At 42.0% G+C, this 12,841-nt stretch overlaps 1 protein-coding gene across 2 annotated transcripts in view; it reads right to left on the bottom strand.

The window, feature by feature from the left end:
• MXI1 (MAX interactor 1, dimerization protein) overlaps window positions 1–12,841 on the bottom strand; it is an 81,764-nt gene that overhangs the window by 54,883 nt on the left and 14,040 nt on the right. Inside the window, exons 1-2 of one of the 2 annotated variants that reach the window (XM_059398543.1) lie at window positions 9,301–9,541; window positions 7,850–7,982 (exon numbers count right to left, since the gene is read on the bottom strand). In XM_059398543.1, coding sequence (XP_059254526.1) covers window positions 7,850–7,982; window positions 9,301–9,373 — 206 coding nt within the window. In that variant the 5' untranslated portion in view covers window positions 9,374–9,541. Of the gene's footprint in view, window positions 1–7,849; window positions 7,983–9,300; window positions 9,542–12,841 lie in introns of those variants that run through there. The other variant, XM_059398542.1, reaches the window with a different exon arrangement.

Raw genomic sequence — 12,841 nt, 5'->3', positions numbered from 1 at the left:
ATAATTTAAAAATGCCCATTTCAATGGCTTCAAAGCTCTCATCATGTGGCCTCCACAAATGGTGTTTACATAGTGTTTTCAAAAGACTATCGAAAATATTTCCCATAATAAAGAAATGTAAGGAAATCAATACCACACAGAAATCTTTTTATCTAACATCATAAAGCTAAATTAAAAGAAAACTCACATTTTCCCCCTGAAATGTATATAGTAACATTAATAACAAAATTGTCTACCAAACCAAATATTTTTTCTTTTTTTTTTTTTTAAGATTTTTTATTTGTTTATTTGACAGAGAGAGATTACAAGAAGGCAGAGAGGCAGGCAGAGAGACAGAGGGAGAAGGAGGCTCTCTGCTGACCAGAGAGCCGGATGCAGGGCTCGATTCCAGGACCCTGGGACCATGACCTGAGCGGAAGGCAGAGGCTTTTAACCTACTGAGCCACCCAGGCACCCCCCAAATATTTTTTCTTATAAGAAATTAGTTACTCAGATAAAACATAAAGAATTTCACTTATACTAAGGTATGGAATCCCTATGTCTCCTAGAATGCATGTCAAAGTTAATGAATAAGTATATACTATGAATCTGTAACATTTCTATAATAACCTACTGTAATAATCTTCTATAAATGTAAATAATTTAATCTGTATACTATCATCTGACAAATAAAAATAGCCATGTTTATAACATCTTACCGATTTGTATAATTTATCATTTTATTATATACATATTTTTCCAAAAGCACCATAAGCTCCTCTATCATCGGGAGGCATGTTCTGTGTACATTGTATAAGTTCAGTAAATTTGGTTACAAATTACCTTTAAGAAAGCAGTTTCAGTAACTAGTGAAAAAGGAAGCAAATTGCAAAAGTTGAAAAAGCACTGGTGGGAAAGCCTTAAAGCAGCAGATGCAGACGACGCGTTTCAGGCAGAGCAGAAAAGGAGAGTGCTAACACATGAATTTCAGGCTATGGTCATGAAGTCTTACTTTTTAAGTAAATTCTTACCAAGGGCTGTTTGCTGATCCCAGAGAAACAAATCCCAGAGATCTGTCTTATTTCCTAGTTCTATTTTTGCAAGTTACCTTACTTGCCAGTCCAGTTTCCTCAACAAAAAAAGGAAAATATTTTCATTTTACCTCACAGAACTGTTCTGAAATTCAAATGAGGTAATAACGTACATTAAAGGGCTTTATCGACAAGTAGTACATTAAATGCAAGGTGCTACTATTTTTATTATTGAAGATGGATCCTACCCTTTGGCCCAAGAGTTCTAATTCTTCATGTTTATCCTAAGGATCTAGGTAGACAAATGCACAAAGCTATCTGCAAAAACATGTTCTGAATAGCCCTATTTTGAATGAAAAAAATCTAAAAGAACTTAAATCAATGGGTGACTGGCTTAACAAATTATGGTATACCCATGAAACAGAATATCATGCTATAATTAAAAATGATTTAACAGATGTGTATGAACATGAAAACCTCTTTACCCCTGCTTTATAAGAGGTTCCACTTCTGAGATGCCTTCCTTCATCTATCAAACTTAATCAGGTCCTCCCTGTTATACTCCTCATAGGATCACCTATGTTTCCTACATTAAACTCATCACAGTTTGAAATAATACATTGATATGTTTACTTGACAACATGTGTTTTCTTCATTAAATGGAAATGAAGATGGTGCACACATACACACACACTCTTGCTCTCTCTCTCACACACACACTCCTATATACATATGCAGGGGGAGGAAAAGCTGCCAATATTTAAAATGTAGAAAGCCAAAATGAAAAATAAAAATAATCTAACAAAAAATATGTATGCTTATATTAATTACATCAGCATTATCGACCACAAATAGGATCTGGAAATACATTTTGTCAAATGATACTATCAAAGCTCTTTGATTAAATTAGTATCTGGAAAACTATCTTTACTTAAGAAGTGACAAAGAATCATGCTATATCCAAAAGAAAGCAATGCTGTTCCCTTTGTAAGGAGAAATCCAGAAGAAAAAGCTTTCTTCAGGTCAACAGTGTCCTCTGGTTAGAATGATGTAAATTCTGCTGAAAATCCAGCTTGATATTAAAGCAACCACCACCGAAAGCTAAATAAGTATCTCTTACCATCTCTGGGCCACGTGAGTTTTAATCATAAAATGAGTGATAATATCATACCTTCATAAAGCAGAGAACTACACGGAATGAAATCCTGAATTCCTTTTTTATAATTTGTGATCTTCCACATCATGTATTCAATATTCTGGGAAAAGGCCACTAATCAAACAGGAACAGAAGCAGCTGTCCTACTGACATACAAGGCATGATCGTCAAGTCTCCTTGAAACATACTTCCATAAGGGAATATGGAAACTCTGCACAGCAAACTTCTGCTTCCATGAAGCATTTAATCGAAAGTCTGAGTTTGTTTAGTGAGGTGTATAAATAATTCTTAAGAATTTTTCATTTAAACAGTTTTAGGGGAAGACAGAATATCACAGAAAACATCACACAAGAAGTGTTAATCACTCAACATTTGAAAATACTGAACAATACTAACATCACAAAAAGTTTAACTGTTACTAATCTCTACTTTTGTCCTGATACTCTAGGAATTATCTATTCGACAGAGACTCAGAAACTATTTCTTTATATAGAAAATTTGAAAAGCATAGAATAGTAAAGAGAAATTTCACAATAAAAAAAAGGTTTCCTTCAACTATTCAGTGAACTAACAGGTACGTATTTAAGAACAGAAACAGAAGATATAACAAATTTCAAATTACTACTACTGGAAAAAAAAATCCTCTACAAAAGATAACCAAAAAGGCTTTAAAGCTGAAAATACAACAATACAATCATTCCCTCTAAGACTAAAACATTTCATGATTCTGTAGTTAAAAAATAGTTAAACTAAAGCTTTACAAGCAAAAGGAAAAGCTGTTTTATTTTCTAATGTCCTCAATCCTAGCCAAAGGAATTGAAATGTGGCTGCTCTTATGAGATTCTTTAATAGCCAAAGGACACCAAATAAAATAAATTTTTCATCAACTTAAAATACAAACATAAATTGGTACTTACTATTACCTTCTCCATCACCTTAAAACAATGGAATTACTATGTGTCATAGCCTCATACCAACATTTATTGCCAATATTTGACAGACTTATGGTTCTGGCAGGGCAGGTAGGTTTTAATACTTTAATTTCATGACTGGATGACAGTGAGTGTTTTTTAAAATTAACTGCAGCATTCTATAGTCTACTATAATATACTTATATACAATACTATAATATACTGTAATAATACCCATTTAAAAGAACTGGCAGTTAGAGATTATTATTCTTCAAATACTACATATTATCTTCCTTTCCAAATATATTATCATTAACATTCTTTAGAATACAATGTAATCAGGGGCGCCTGGGTGGCTCAGTGAGTTAAAGCCTCTGCCTTCTGCTCAGGTCATGATCCCGGTGTCTTGGGATGGAGCCCTACATGGGGCTCTCTACTCAGCGGGGAGCCTGCTTCCTCCTCTCTCTCTCTCTCCCTCTCTCTGCCTGCCTCTCTGCCTATTTGTGATCTCTGTCTGTCAAATAAATAAATAGAATCTTTAAAAAAAATAAAAAGAATATAATGTAATCAAGAGTTTGCCAAAGCAGGAGTTGCATAATGTCTCCTTCCATACTTTAATATGGTAATCAGCACAAAAGAGAAATGCAGTTCCACAGAGGGCAATCTACCTGGAGTTTGAAAACCTTCCATTTTTTAAGAAGCACCTACTATGTACAAGGCATTGTGATAGATACTGGGGATGAATCCTTAAGCAGAAGAGATTCAACTTCTGCCTTCATGGAGTTTTTAGCCCAATGAATGAGACATGAATTTATCAATCAAAGAACTGTATTTCTACAAACTATGATAAACACCATGAAGGAAAAGTAGGGGTGCTATCGTGTGAACACCTAATCTACTTTGCCTGATGAGAAAAGGCTTCCCTGAAGAAGTTATGATTGAGCTGAAATAAGAGTGTTATTAGCTAAGGACAACTTACTTGGCAAAGGGGAAAGAACAGAGTATGTGCAAAGACCCTGAAGTAGAAAGAAACATGGTGTATTGAAGAAAGAAAGAAAGCTAGCCAATATAATGCATCAGAATTGTATATGGGCCAGGTGTAGTTGCATGGATACCGATTAGGAGGTTATAACAGGTCTCCAGGTGAGAGATAGATGGTATCTCATTAGGAGGGAAGTAATGAAGATAAGGGGAAAGACAGCAGATACAAGAAATATTTAGGAGAAAATGAGTGTTACAATGAAGCCAGGCAGAGTAGTGTTAGTAGAGTTTAAAGATGACAAATCTTGAAATTTTTCAGTTGTGAGACCAAACAGTAAAAAACTGGGAATTTGAACTTACGTGAGGCTCCTCAATGAGCCAGAGAGCAATGCACCCAGGTTTTCTAATAGCAGTAACATCTTAGGAAGGGTGATTTTTAGGAAATGTGCCAGAAGGCCATGACCAAGACCACAGTAAATTCAACCAGGTATTTTAAAAATAATTAAATATTACAGGTCCCACTTCTGAGCTGTCAGTTAGAAGGATACCAAATGATAAAATTACTGGGATTTTCAAGGTACATGCTTGTAACATCACATTATATCACTTATTTTCTCTCCTTTGTACTTCCATAAAAATAAGATTTCTAGACATAATATTAGGAGCTAACATTCAGCATAAACTTAAAAAACAACATTTTATATCAGGAAGATCATATTATACCTGAGAATATTAGCGGGGAAAAGCCAACATTGTATCTGAAAGATGCTAGACGTCAGGGAAACAAATGTCATCTTAGGACAAACAAGATATCAATGTCCAAGATGCATACTAGTAACAGCAACTTCCACACAAGTACCTTTTTGATCAGGAAAATAAGACAGATAGTCCATAATTCTATTACCTTCCTTGTTTCAGAAGACTAGTAAATGGAAAATTTTTACAAGTCTTCTTTCTTTCTGCTATATGTAACCAATATAATAAAATTTCTACTAAATCCAGTAATAGGCCTCAAGTTATCAGAAGCCCATAAAGTCTCCCTCAAATGGACTAACAACCCCATTTCTCACATATCCCAGCATGGGAATTTGATCCATGGCTTCTCTATCCCAGGAAGCAGAAGTTTTAACAAACGGTAAGGAAAAATAATTTCTAGTGTTTCACTTTAACATACTAATTCTCAGGCGCCTGGGTGGCTCAGTGGGTTAAGCCGCTGCCTTCGGCTCAGGTCATGATCTCAGGGTCCTGGGATCGAGGCCCGCGTCGGGCTCTCTGCTCAGCGGGGAGCCTGCTTCCCTCTCTCTCTCTCTGCCTGCCTCTCCATCTACTTGTGATCTCTCTCAAATAAATAAATAAAATCTTTAAAAAAAAAAAACATACTAATTCTCATCTATAGGCCCCAGTCTACACCCCACACGTGGGTGGACCTTAGTATATTCTAAAATCTGTTTCTTTCTCTCTCTTTTTCCTTCCTTCTTACTACTTATATTCCTATGAAAAATTATCTTCCTTAGTCTTGGGTGGTCCAATGTATACGTAATTATTTTCCCATGGGTACTGTAAGAACATGGCATGCCTGTAGTTTTACAAATTTTCTGATATGCTCTGCTAAAACATATGGTAATTAGCACTGTGGTCCCACACACAATAGTAGAATCCTAACAGGAACCCTATCATGAAACAGAAATACCACTGGGTCAAAACCCCAAGCTGAGCAAAATTTAAGTCAATAGATGACAAAGACTTATTAATGACCTATAACGTAACTGGTAAAATCTAGAAATATGTATCTTTTTTATGCATCTATAATCCTTGAATTGTTAGTAATGAGGCTGCCTCTGTAATGATGGAGTGGTATACTGAATAACTAATATTATAACTGATCGCTAGAACTATCAATAAATCAGTGTCACAGAACTTCAGGGCAGAAAGGGACCTTGGTAAATATGCAGTCCATCCCTTCATTTTATAGATGAGAAGAGGGATGAAGAGAAAATGTAATAAGATCATTTACCTAACTTCTACAAAAGAGGAAATACTCAGTAAATATTTGTAGCATGACAAAACCCAGGTCTGGTTTCCTGATACTCTCTGCATGTCTCTAAATTTAAAAAAGATTTTTTTTAAACCTTTTTTAATCTATACATGGATTGAATCTGAATTCTTGAAATATAGATCCTAATAGAAACAGTGAAGAACAAGAAAACTGAATTTTATTTGTATAAATGCTATGTATCATATTACATATTTTCATTCCAAACCTATCATATCATAGAAAAACCTTCTAGACCCACACATAAACATAAATACAGCATAGTAAGAGTTGCCTGGGTGGCTCAGTCATTAGGCATCTGCCTTTGGCTCAGGTCATGGTCCCAACAGCCTGGGATCGAGCCCTGCATGGGGCTCCCTGCTTGGTGGGAAGCCTGCTTTCCCTCTCCTAGTCCCCCTGTTTGTGTTCCCTCTCACGCTGTCTCTCTCTTTCTCTGTCTGTCAAATAAATAAATAAATAAATAAATAAAATCTTTAAATAAATAAATAAATACAGCATATTAAGCTTATAGCTATTTTTATAATTTTAAAAATTAAGTTTAAAAAACACAGAATAGTCCTACTGAAAAAGCCAAAAAAGGAAACTCACAGCTTTAAAGATGAGTCAAAGAGGGAAGAGTGAATCCTACTTTCGCCTCAGCAATGTCAAAAATGCAGAGTAGGAAGATCCAACCTTTCGAGCTCTAATTATTATATATAGGAGCCTCAAGTTTCCTGCATCTATTAGTAAAAGCTCCTATTCCTGCTCTTTTCCCAACCTACTTCCCCAAGTGACTACCTAACTACCTGTCTGGAGTTCCCCATACTCATCAGGTAACCTTAGTTTCCCAGAGATTGCTCTGTGTCTCTCCAAAATAAATTCTTACATTCTCTAGACAAAGCTTTGGGGAATCAGGAAAAGAGGTCTCATTTAATTCCTCTTATAAATGGAAAACACAGCATCTGTTGGTTTTAAGGTGGCCTTTTGAAAACTTCCTATGAGTTGAATCATTAGAATTCCCTGGCCCTCTGGGGCAAAACACTGAAAAGACAGCCAGGCACTACCAAAAGTCTTCAAAAAATGGAAGTCAACTATGTCTGAGTACATCCAGACAAGCATTTCCTAGGGAACCCTTTGGACTGAAAAATAAGCATCTTCATTCTTTTTCTGTTTTGTTTTGTTTTTCTTTAAAATCTCCCTTACCAACTCTGTCTTATCAAATAAGAGACACAACTTTCATAGCATGGTCTTCCCTTCCATCCTTAAACAACAAACAGCCCATGCCCACTAACTTCCTACTCCAACCAAAAATTTTTATTCCTTTAACAAAACCCTTGATTCTGCTTTATATCCTGCCTGAGCTATTTCTGGCATTTAAAAATTCTTCTTGGATCATCCAAGTTTAAAGCTGGACTAAGATTACTTTTAGCATGTGGTTGCATGCATGGACACATGTCAGGTTTCACTTTATTGTCCCTCTCAGTCACAGACGCCCCCACTTAATAAACCCAGCAAGAACTCTTTGGTTTTCCTTTGGATTCTACTCCTGCCCTTCCCCACAAAGTCAGGTTATGACATCTAGACTGTATCAGTTTAAAAGGGCCAAATCTCCAGAAATGGTGGTAAAGGAACTCATTTGACTATTCAGTGTTGCTCCAGACTTGGTGTTAAAGAACTGAGGTCCGTTGGACCTGAACTTTTGCCTGAGTGTGTGCTCCCTCTCTCCAGGTGCCCTTTCTAAACCTCCCCAGCTTGCTACCTGTTGGCAGTGCTGGTGTTGCTGCTCCCATTGCTGTGTTTCTGTGCTCGGCTCAATCTCCTTGGGGGCTTTGAATGCTGCAGCCGGGGGCTCGGCATGGAGGGGAACGTTGAGGCATAGCCATGTTCACACTCTAAAGAGACAGCAAGAGAAAAAGATATGAGAACAGGAATTTACTCAAATCCATGGATCCACAGAGCTGAAGTCCTTGCAGTAACATGCTGCTGAAAACAGCAGAAGAAAAGGAGGTAACATTTTTCCACTTTCTGGCTGGAAGATAAAATTCTCAGTCCTTGTGAGGACATTTATCATGTAACATTATATACAGACCCAACCCATCACCTGAAAGGCGTACCAATACTTCTTCTAAACCAAGTAATCTCTCCACCCTTTCCAAAAATCCTTTTCTCCAAGAATTCTTAACTGAAACACACTAATTTCTGAGACTAGTTACCATCCACCTCAATTATTTCACCTGCCTCAAAAAACTCTCCCCATTCTGGGTCTCTCACTAAGAGCACCATTTTCACGTATTTCAAACCATTCAACTGCCCCGTCTCAGAGGACATTTTTCTCCCTCGACACCATAATTTCCAGAGTTCCCACTCTTCACTCCCCAGTCTCTTTACATCTTTTCCAGCCCCAGTCCCTAAATAGGGTCGCGTCTCCTCCTACCTGTTTCTCAGACGTCTCCTCCCCACATGCGCGCACGCTCCTCCCCAGTGGCTCCTCAGCCGGCTTTCCCCTCCTCGGCTCCCAGCCTCGCCTCCTCCACCCCTACCTGCGCCGCCGCCTCCCCCTTCCTTCGGCTCTAACCTCCCTCCAACCTCCCAAGTCCTCGGGCCGGCGCCCACTCTCAACACACTCCCTCCCTCTGCTCTGCCCACCTCCCCTCTGCCCCCAGATCCCCGTCCCTCCCCCCTACCTCGTCCCCCAGTCCTCCCCGCACAAGCAGGCCGGCGTAGCCTCTCCCGCACCCCTCCCCTCGCAGGCTCCGGGTTCCCACCACCTCCCGCACCCCTCCCCGCCCTCTCTCCCCTCACGCGCACCCTCCTCACACCCTTACCACGCACCTCCTCACACACGCTCCCCTCCTCACACACACCCCCGCCTCCCCGCACACGCGCACCCCTCATCACGCACGCACCTGTCGCACGCGCACCGCTCCTCACACACGCACCCTCCCTCCCCTCACACACCCCTGCTTGCACGCGAACCTCCCCTCACACACACTGCTCATGCACGCACCTCTTACACACGCACCCTTCGCGCACGCACCCCTGCCTCCTCTGCTCACGCACGTACCCCTCTCCTCACACGCGCACTCCTTCTCACATCCCCCCCAATACACACGCACTCTCCCTCCCCTCACACGCCACACCGCACTCCCCGCGTGGAGAAGGAGTGCGCGGGCTCAGGTGGTGGCGGAGGCGGCGGCGCCCAGCCGTTACCTCGGTCCCGGCGCTCCAAAAACTCGGCCGCCTCAAGCAGGCGCTGCACGTTGATCATCCGCACCCTCTCCATGGGCACCGCTGGTGGCGACCGGGACCTCTACGCGCTCCCTTCCCCGGCCGACAGGAGGCGCCGCAGGCGGATACAGGCCGGTGCCGCCCGGGGACATGTGCGGCGGGCGGGCGGGCCAGCCCGGCCACGGCTCGGCGCGCTCTCCGCCGCCCTTGTCGCCCCCGCCGCGCCCGCCGCCGCCGCCGCCGCCGCCGCCGCCGGCAGCCCGCGCGCGGTTTGTTTACCTCTCCGCGCGAGCACGGGGGAGGGGCGGGCGCAGCACCGAGGCCCGCCCCCGCCCCGCCCCTTCCTCTGCCTCCTGGGAAATGTAGTCCCGCCCCTCCCACTGCACATCGGGAGTGGTAGTACACACACCACTTCAGTGGGCCTGCGCCTTGCCGAATTCCGCAATGGCAGCTGGGAAATGTAGTCCCATTCGACTTCTGTCTCCAGAGTGTAAAGACGAAGTTTTCTGGGCTTTACTTATGGGAAGGAAGAATTTGAGCCAGTTTCCGGAAAGCTCTTTTCCCAGCGACTTCCAATGGGTGCCCAGGACCTGGAGCATTCTTTATCTGAAATGCCATGTTCTAGTCCTCTATCTACTACTGCAAATTTTCTATGTAACTTACACGCCTCAGTTTCCCCATCACAAAATGTGCTGTTCAGCTGGTGCCCACATAAGCATTTGAAAAGCTAAGATCACTGTTCAAAAACAGAGGATGATCCCTCCAGTACCAGAGAAAGTTGCCATGAGGCCCTTCTTCCACACTGGTTTCCACATAAAGGTAGTTCGGTTTTTCAAGGTGTTGTTTTTTGTTTTGTTTTGTTTTGTTTTGTTTTAATTGTATGTTTAAAAACTTATTTTGCCTCAGGCCCTCACTAGTGACTTGAGAGACTAGAAATCCTTTCCACTATTGCAAGTGAAGGACATAATTCAGTGGGTAAGTGATTTAGTGCAGAAGTCACAAAGGGTTCAGTTCAAATCCTGACTCTTCTACTTATACTACCTGTCTGGACTCTCCAAGCCTCATTTCCTCATGTATAAAATAGATATAGTTACTCCATTTATCCGAACATTGAGGGTCTGCCATGTGTCAAGCACTGTACTGGACATAATGTGTACAGTAATGAGAGAAACAGACATAGATCCTACTCTCAAGGAGTCTATGGGCAATAGGGCTTATTGTGAAGATTAAATGGAAAAATTCCAGCATTTAGTACATGCCACTCAGTTAATGGAAGCTATAGCAATTGTTTCCTCTCTTGTTCTCCCCCATAGAGAGGGAACTGGAAGCAGTGGCTAAAGAGAGCAGGGACCACATTAAAGGATTGCCAACGGCTATCTTCTCTGCCGTTCTCTTTTCAAGTCCTCAATCTAACAAGCCCTCAAGTGTAGACCAGAGTTTCTCAACTTCTACATTATTGACATTTCAGGCAAATAATGCATGTGGGGCGGGGGGCGGGGGGGGGGGGGAGGCGGACTTGTGCTTTGTGGGATGCCCAGCAGCATTCCTGGCCTCTACCCACTAGATGCCAGTAGCACACTACCAACCAAAAATGTCTCCAAACGCTGCCAAATGTCTGGCGGGGCACAAAGTCACTCCCAGTTGAGAACCACTGGTCTAGGGAGAGGAAGGGCAAGAGGGTCATAAGTGCTGAATGCTCTAGGAGCAAGCTGGGAATTATATAAAAATCCATAACGTTTTCCCACCCTGAGTATTTTAACCTGCTGGTGGACATCCAAAACAACAGGAAGCTCTTGGTGAGGGGAGAATTTCCCCTTCCCTATGGTCATTCCAGTGGCTACTGCAGAAAATATCATGTCAGAATGAAAATCTTCCTCTCAAAAATGTCACGAGATCCATGCTGCGTTTTAATGCCTTCTCTCTATCCTTTCACTCTTCTTCTTCAATTTCCAATGAAGTCAAAAACTGCAAAATTATGCCAGCCTTTTGAATATTACATTTGGAACCACGTTTAAGAACCAAATAGATGTCCCATCAAATGCAAGGAGACCCAAAATGAGAGGTGTTCCCAAGCTGTTCACAGGAGAGTCATTTTTTTTTTTTTAAGACTTTAAAATAGTCTTTTTCTGTTGTTGGATAGATCACTTCAGATCTGGGGTTTCCCACTGGATACTGGTAACAACTACTCTCAACAAAGGACCTATGGGGCAAAGCGAAGAATGGAATTATTAAAAAGAAAATAGCTATCTGCTAAGACCTGTTAGTTAAGGGCAAAAATTACTAGGTTGAAAGTTAGTTTCTACTACTTGTAGACTCCTTAAGCTTTAGATCCCAAACTGCTAAGTGCTACTGCAGGAATTTAAAAGAGGTAGATTCATGACAAATAAAAGTCTCCTCAGTGGGAGATAAACCATGTGACATGCAATCAAAAAAGAAAAAAAAAAAAGTACCAACTGAAAATACACATGGGTTTAAATCTGTAGATCGTATGCCCTCGCAGGTTATTAAGAGAAAGCATGATGCTCAGGGCACGTGCCTGACCTTTCACAGCTGACCTCCAGATGAATTAATTAACTAGCCCTTCTTTTAGAGCAACGACCAAGAGGGAGAGGAGGAAATGGAAAGTAGGGTGAGAGTCACCCAAAAGGCCCACCTGCCTATGTTGAAGAATAGCAGAGGTAATGGTGATGGAGGGCAGTGGGCAGTGTTAAGGGCAGATTTATAGACAGGAAGTCATTCTTTTCCAATAGCAACTGAAGGTGCCATTTCCTTCTCCCTGCTCTGGCTGACCTCTAGAATTCTTGCTTTGGCATTGGCCACAATGGCCTCCCACAGCACAAAGCTTGGGGCTCTAGCCTCGGGAAAGGAATACTCTTCATAAACCATCCCTCAGCGCCAGTCCCAGCCTGGAGAAACCCAGAGGCAGCTGTGGCCTTTCTTTTATTCAAATGAATCCAGTGTGTCCTACAAACGCAGATGGGGAAACTGAGAGAAGAATCCAGAAGCTGGAATCTTACCCACAATCTCTGGTCCTGTCCTCTCCCTAAAGTATCTCTCTCAGGGGAGCCTTATTTGAAAATGGGAAAAGTCCCCCTGAATCCCCCAGGCCTCTAACAAACACAGCCAAGATGGGGATGTGCTGCCTCCTGGAGCAAGCAGGCAAAGCTCTCCATTCTTAGGGGTCCTTTCTGTCAGTTTACTCCATGCAGATTTCCAAAAGACTTATTGCAGATTCATGAACAATGGAGACTGGTCTGTATTACATCTTTTCTGCAGACAGGAGAGATGGAGAGAGGGGAAGGGACCGTCAGGTGAAGTTACAAGTCCAAAGTCACTGCACTGGTAACACCTGGTGCTTAAGAGAACTTCCCTGAAAGTGCAAAACGCTTGGTGTGCAGGGCACGGTTTTCTGCCATTATCTGTAAGGATGGCGGGGGGGGGGGGGGGGGGGGGGGGGCAAAAGGTGGGGACCGGGGGGGGGGGGGGGGGGGGGGGGTGCGAAACGCAGAAGAGACAGAATAAA

Source organism: Mustela nigripes, chromosome 4 (assembly GCF_022355385.1).
Source record: "Mustela nigripes isolate SB6536 chromosome 4, MUSNIG.SB6536, whole genome shotgun sequence".
Classification (NCBI taxonomy): Eukaryota; Metazoa; Chordata; class Mammalia; order Carnivora; family Mustelidae; genus Mustela; species Mustela nigripes.
The sequence above is the reverse complement of the archived record's forward strand: the minus strand, read 5'-3'. Positions and strand labels throughout refer to the sequence as shown.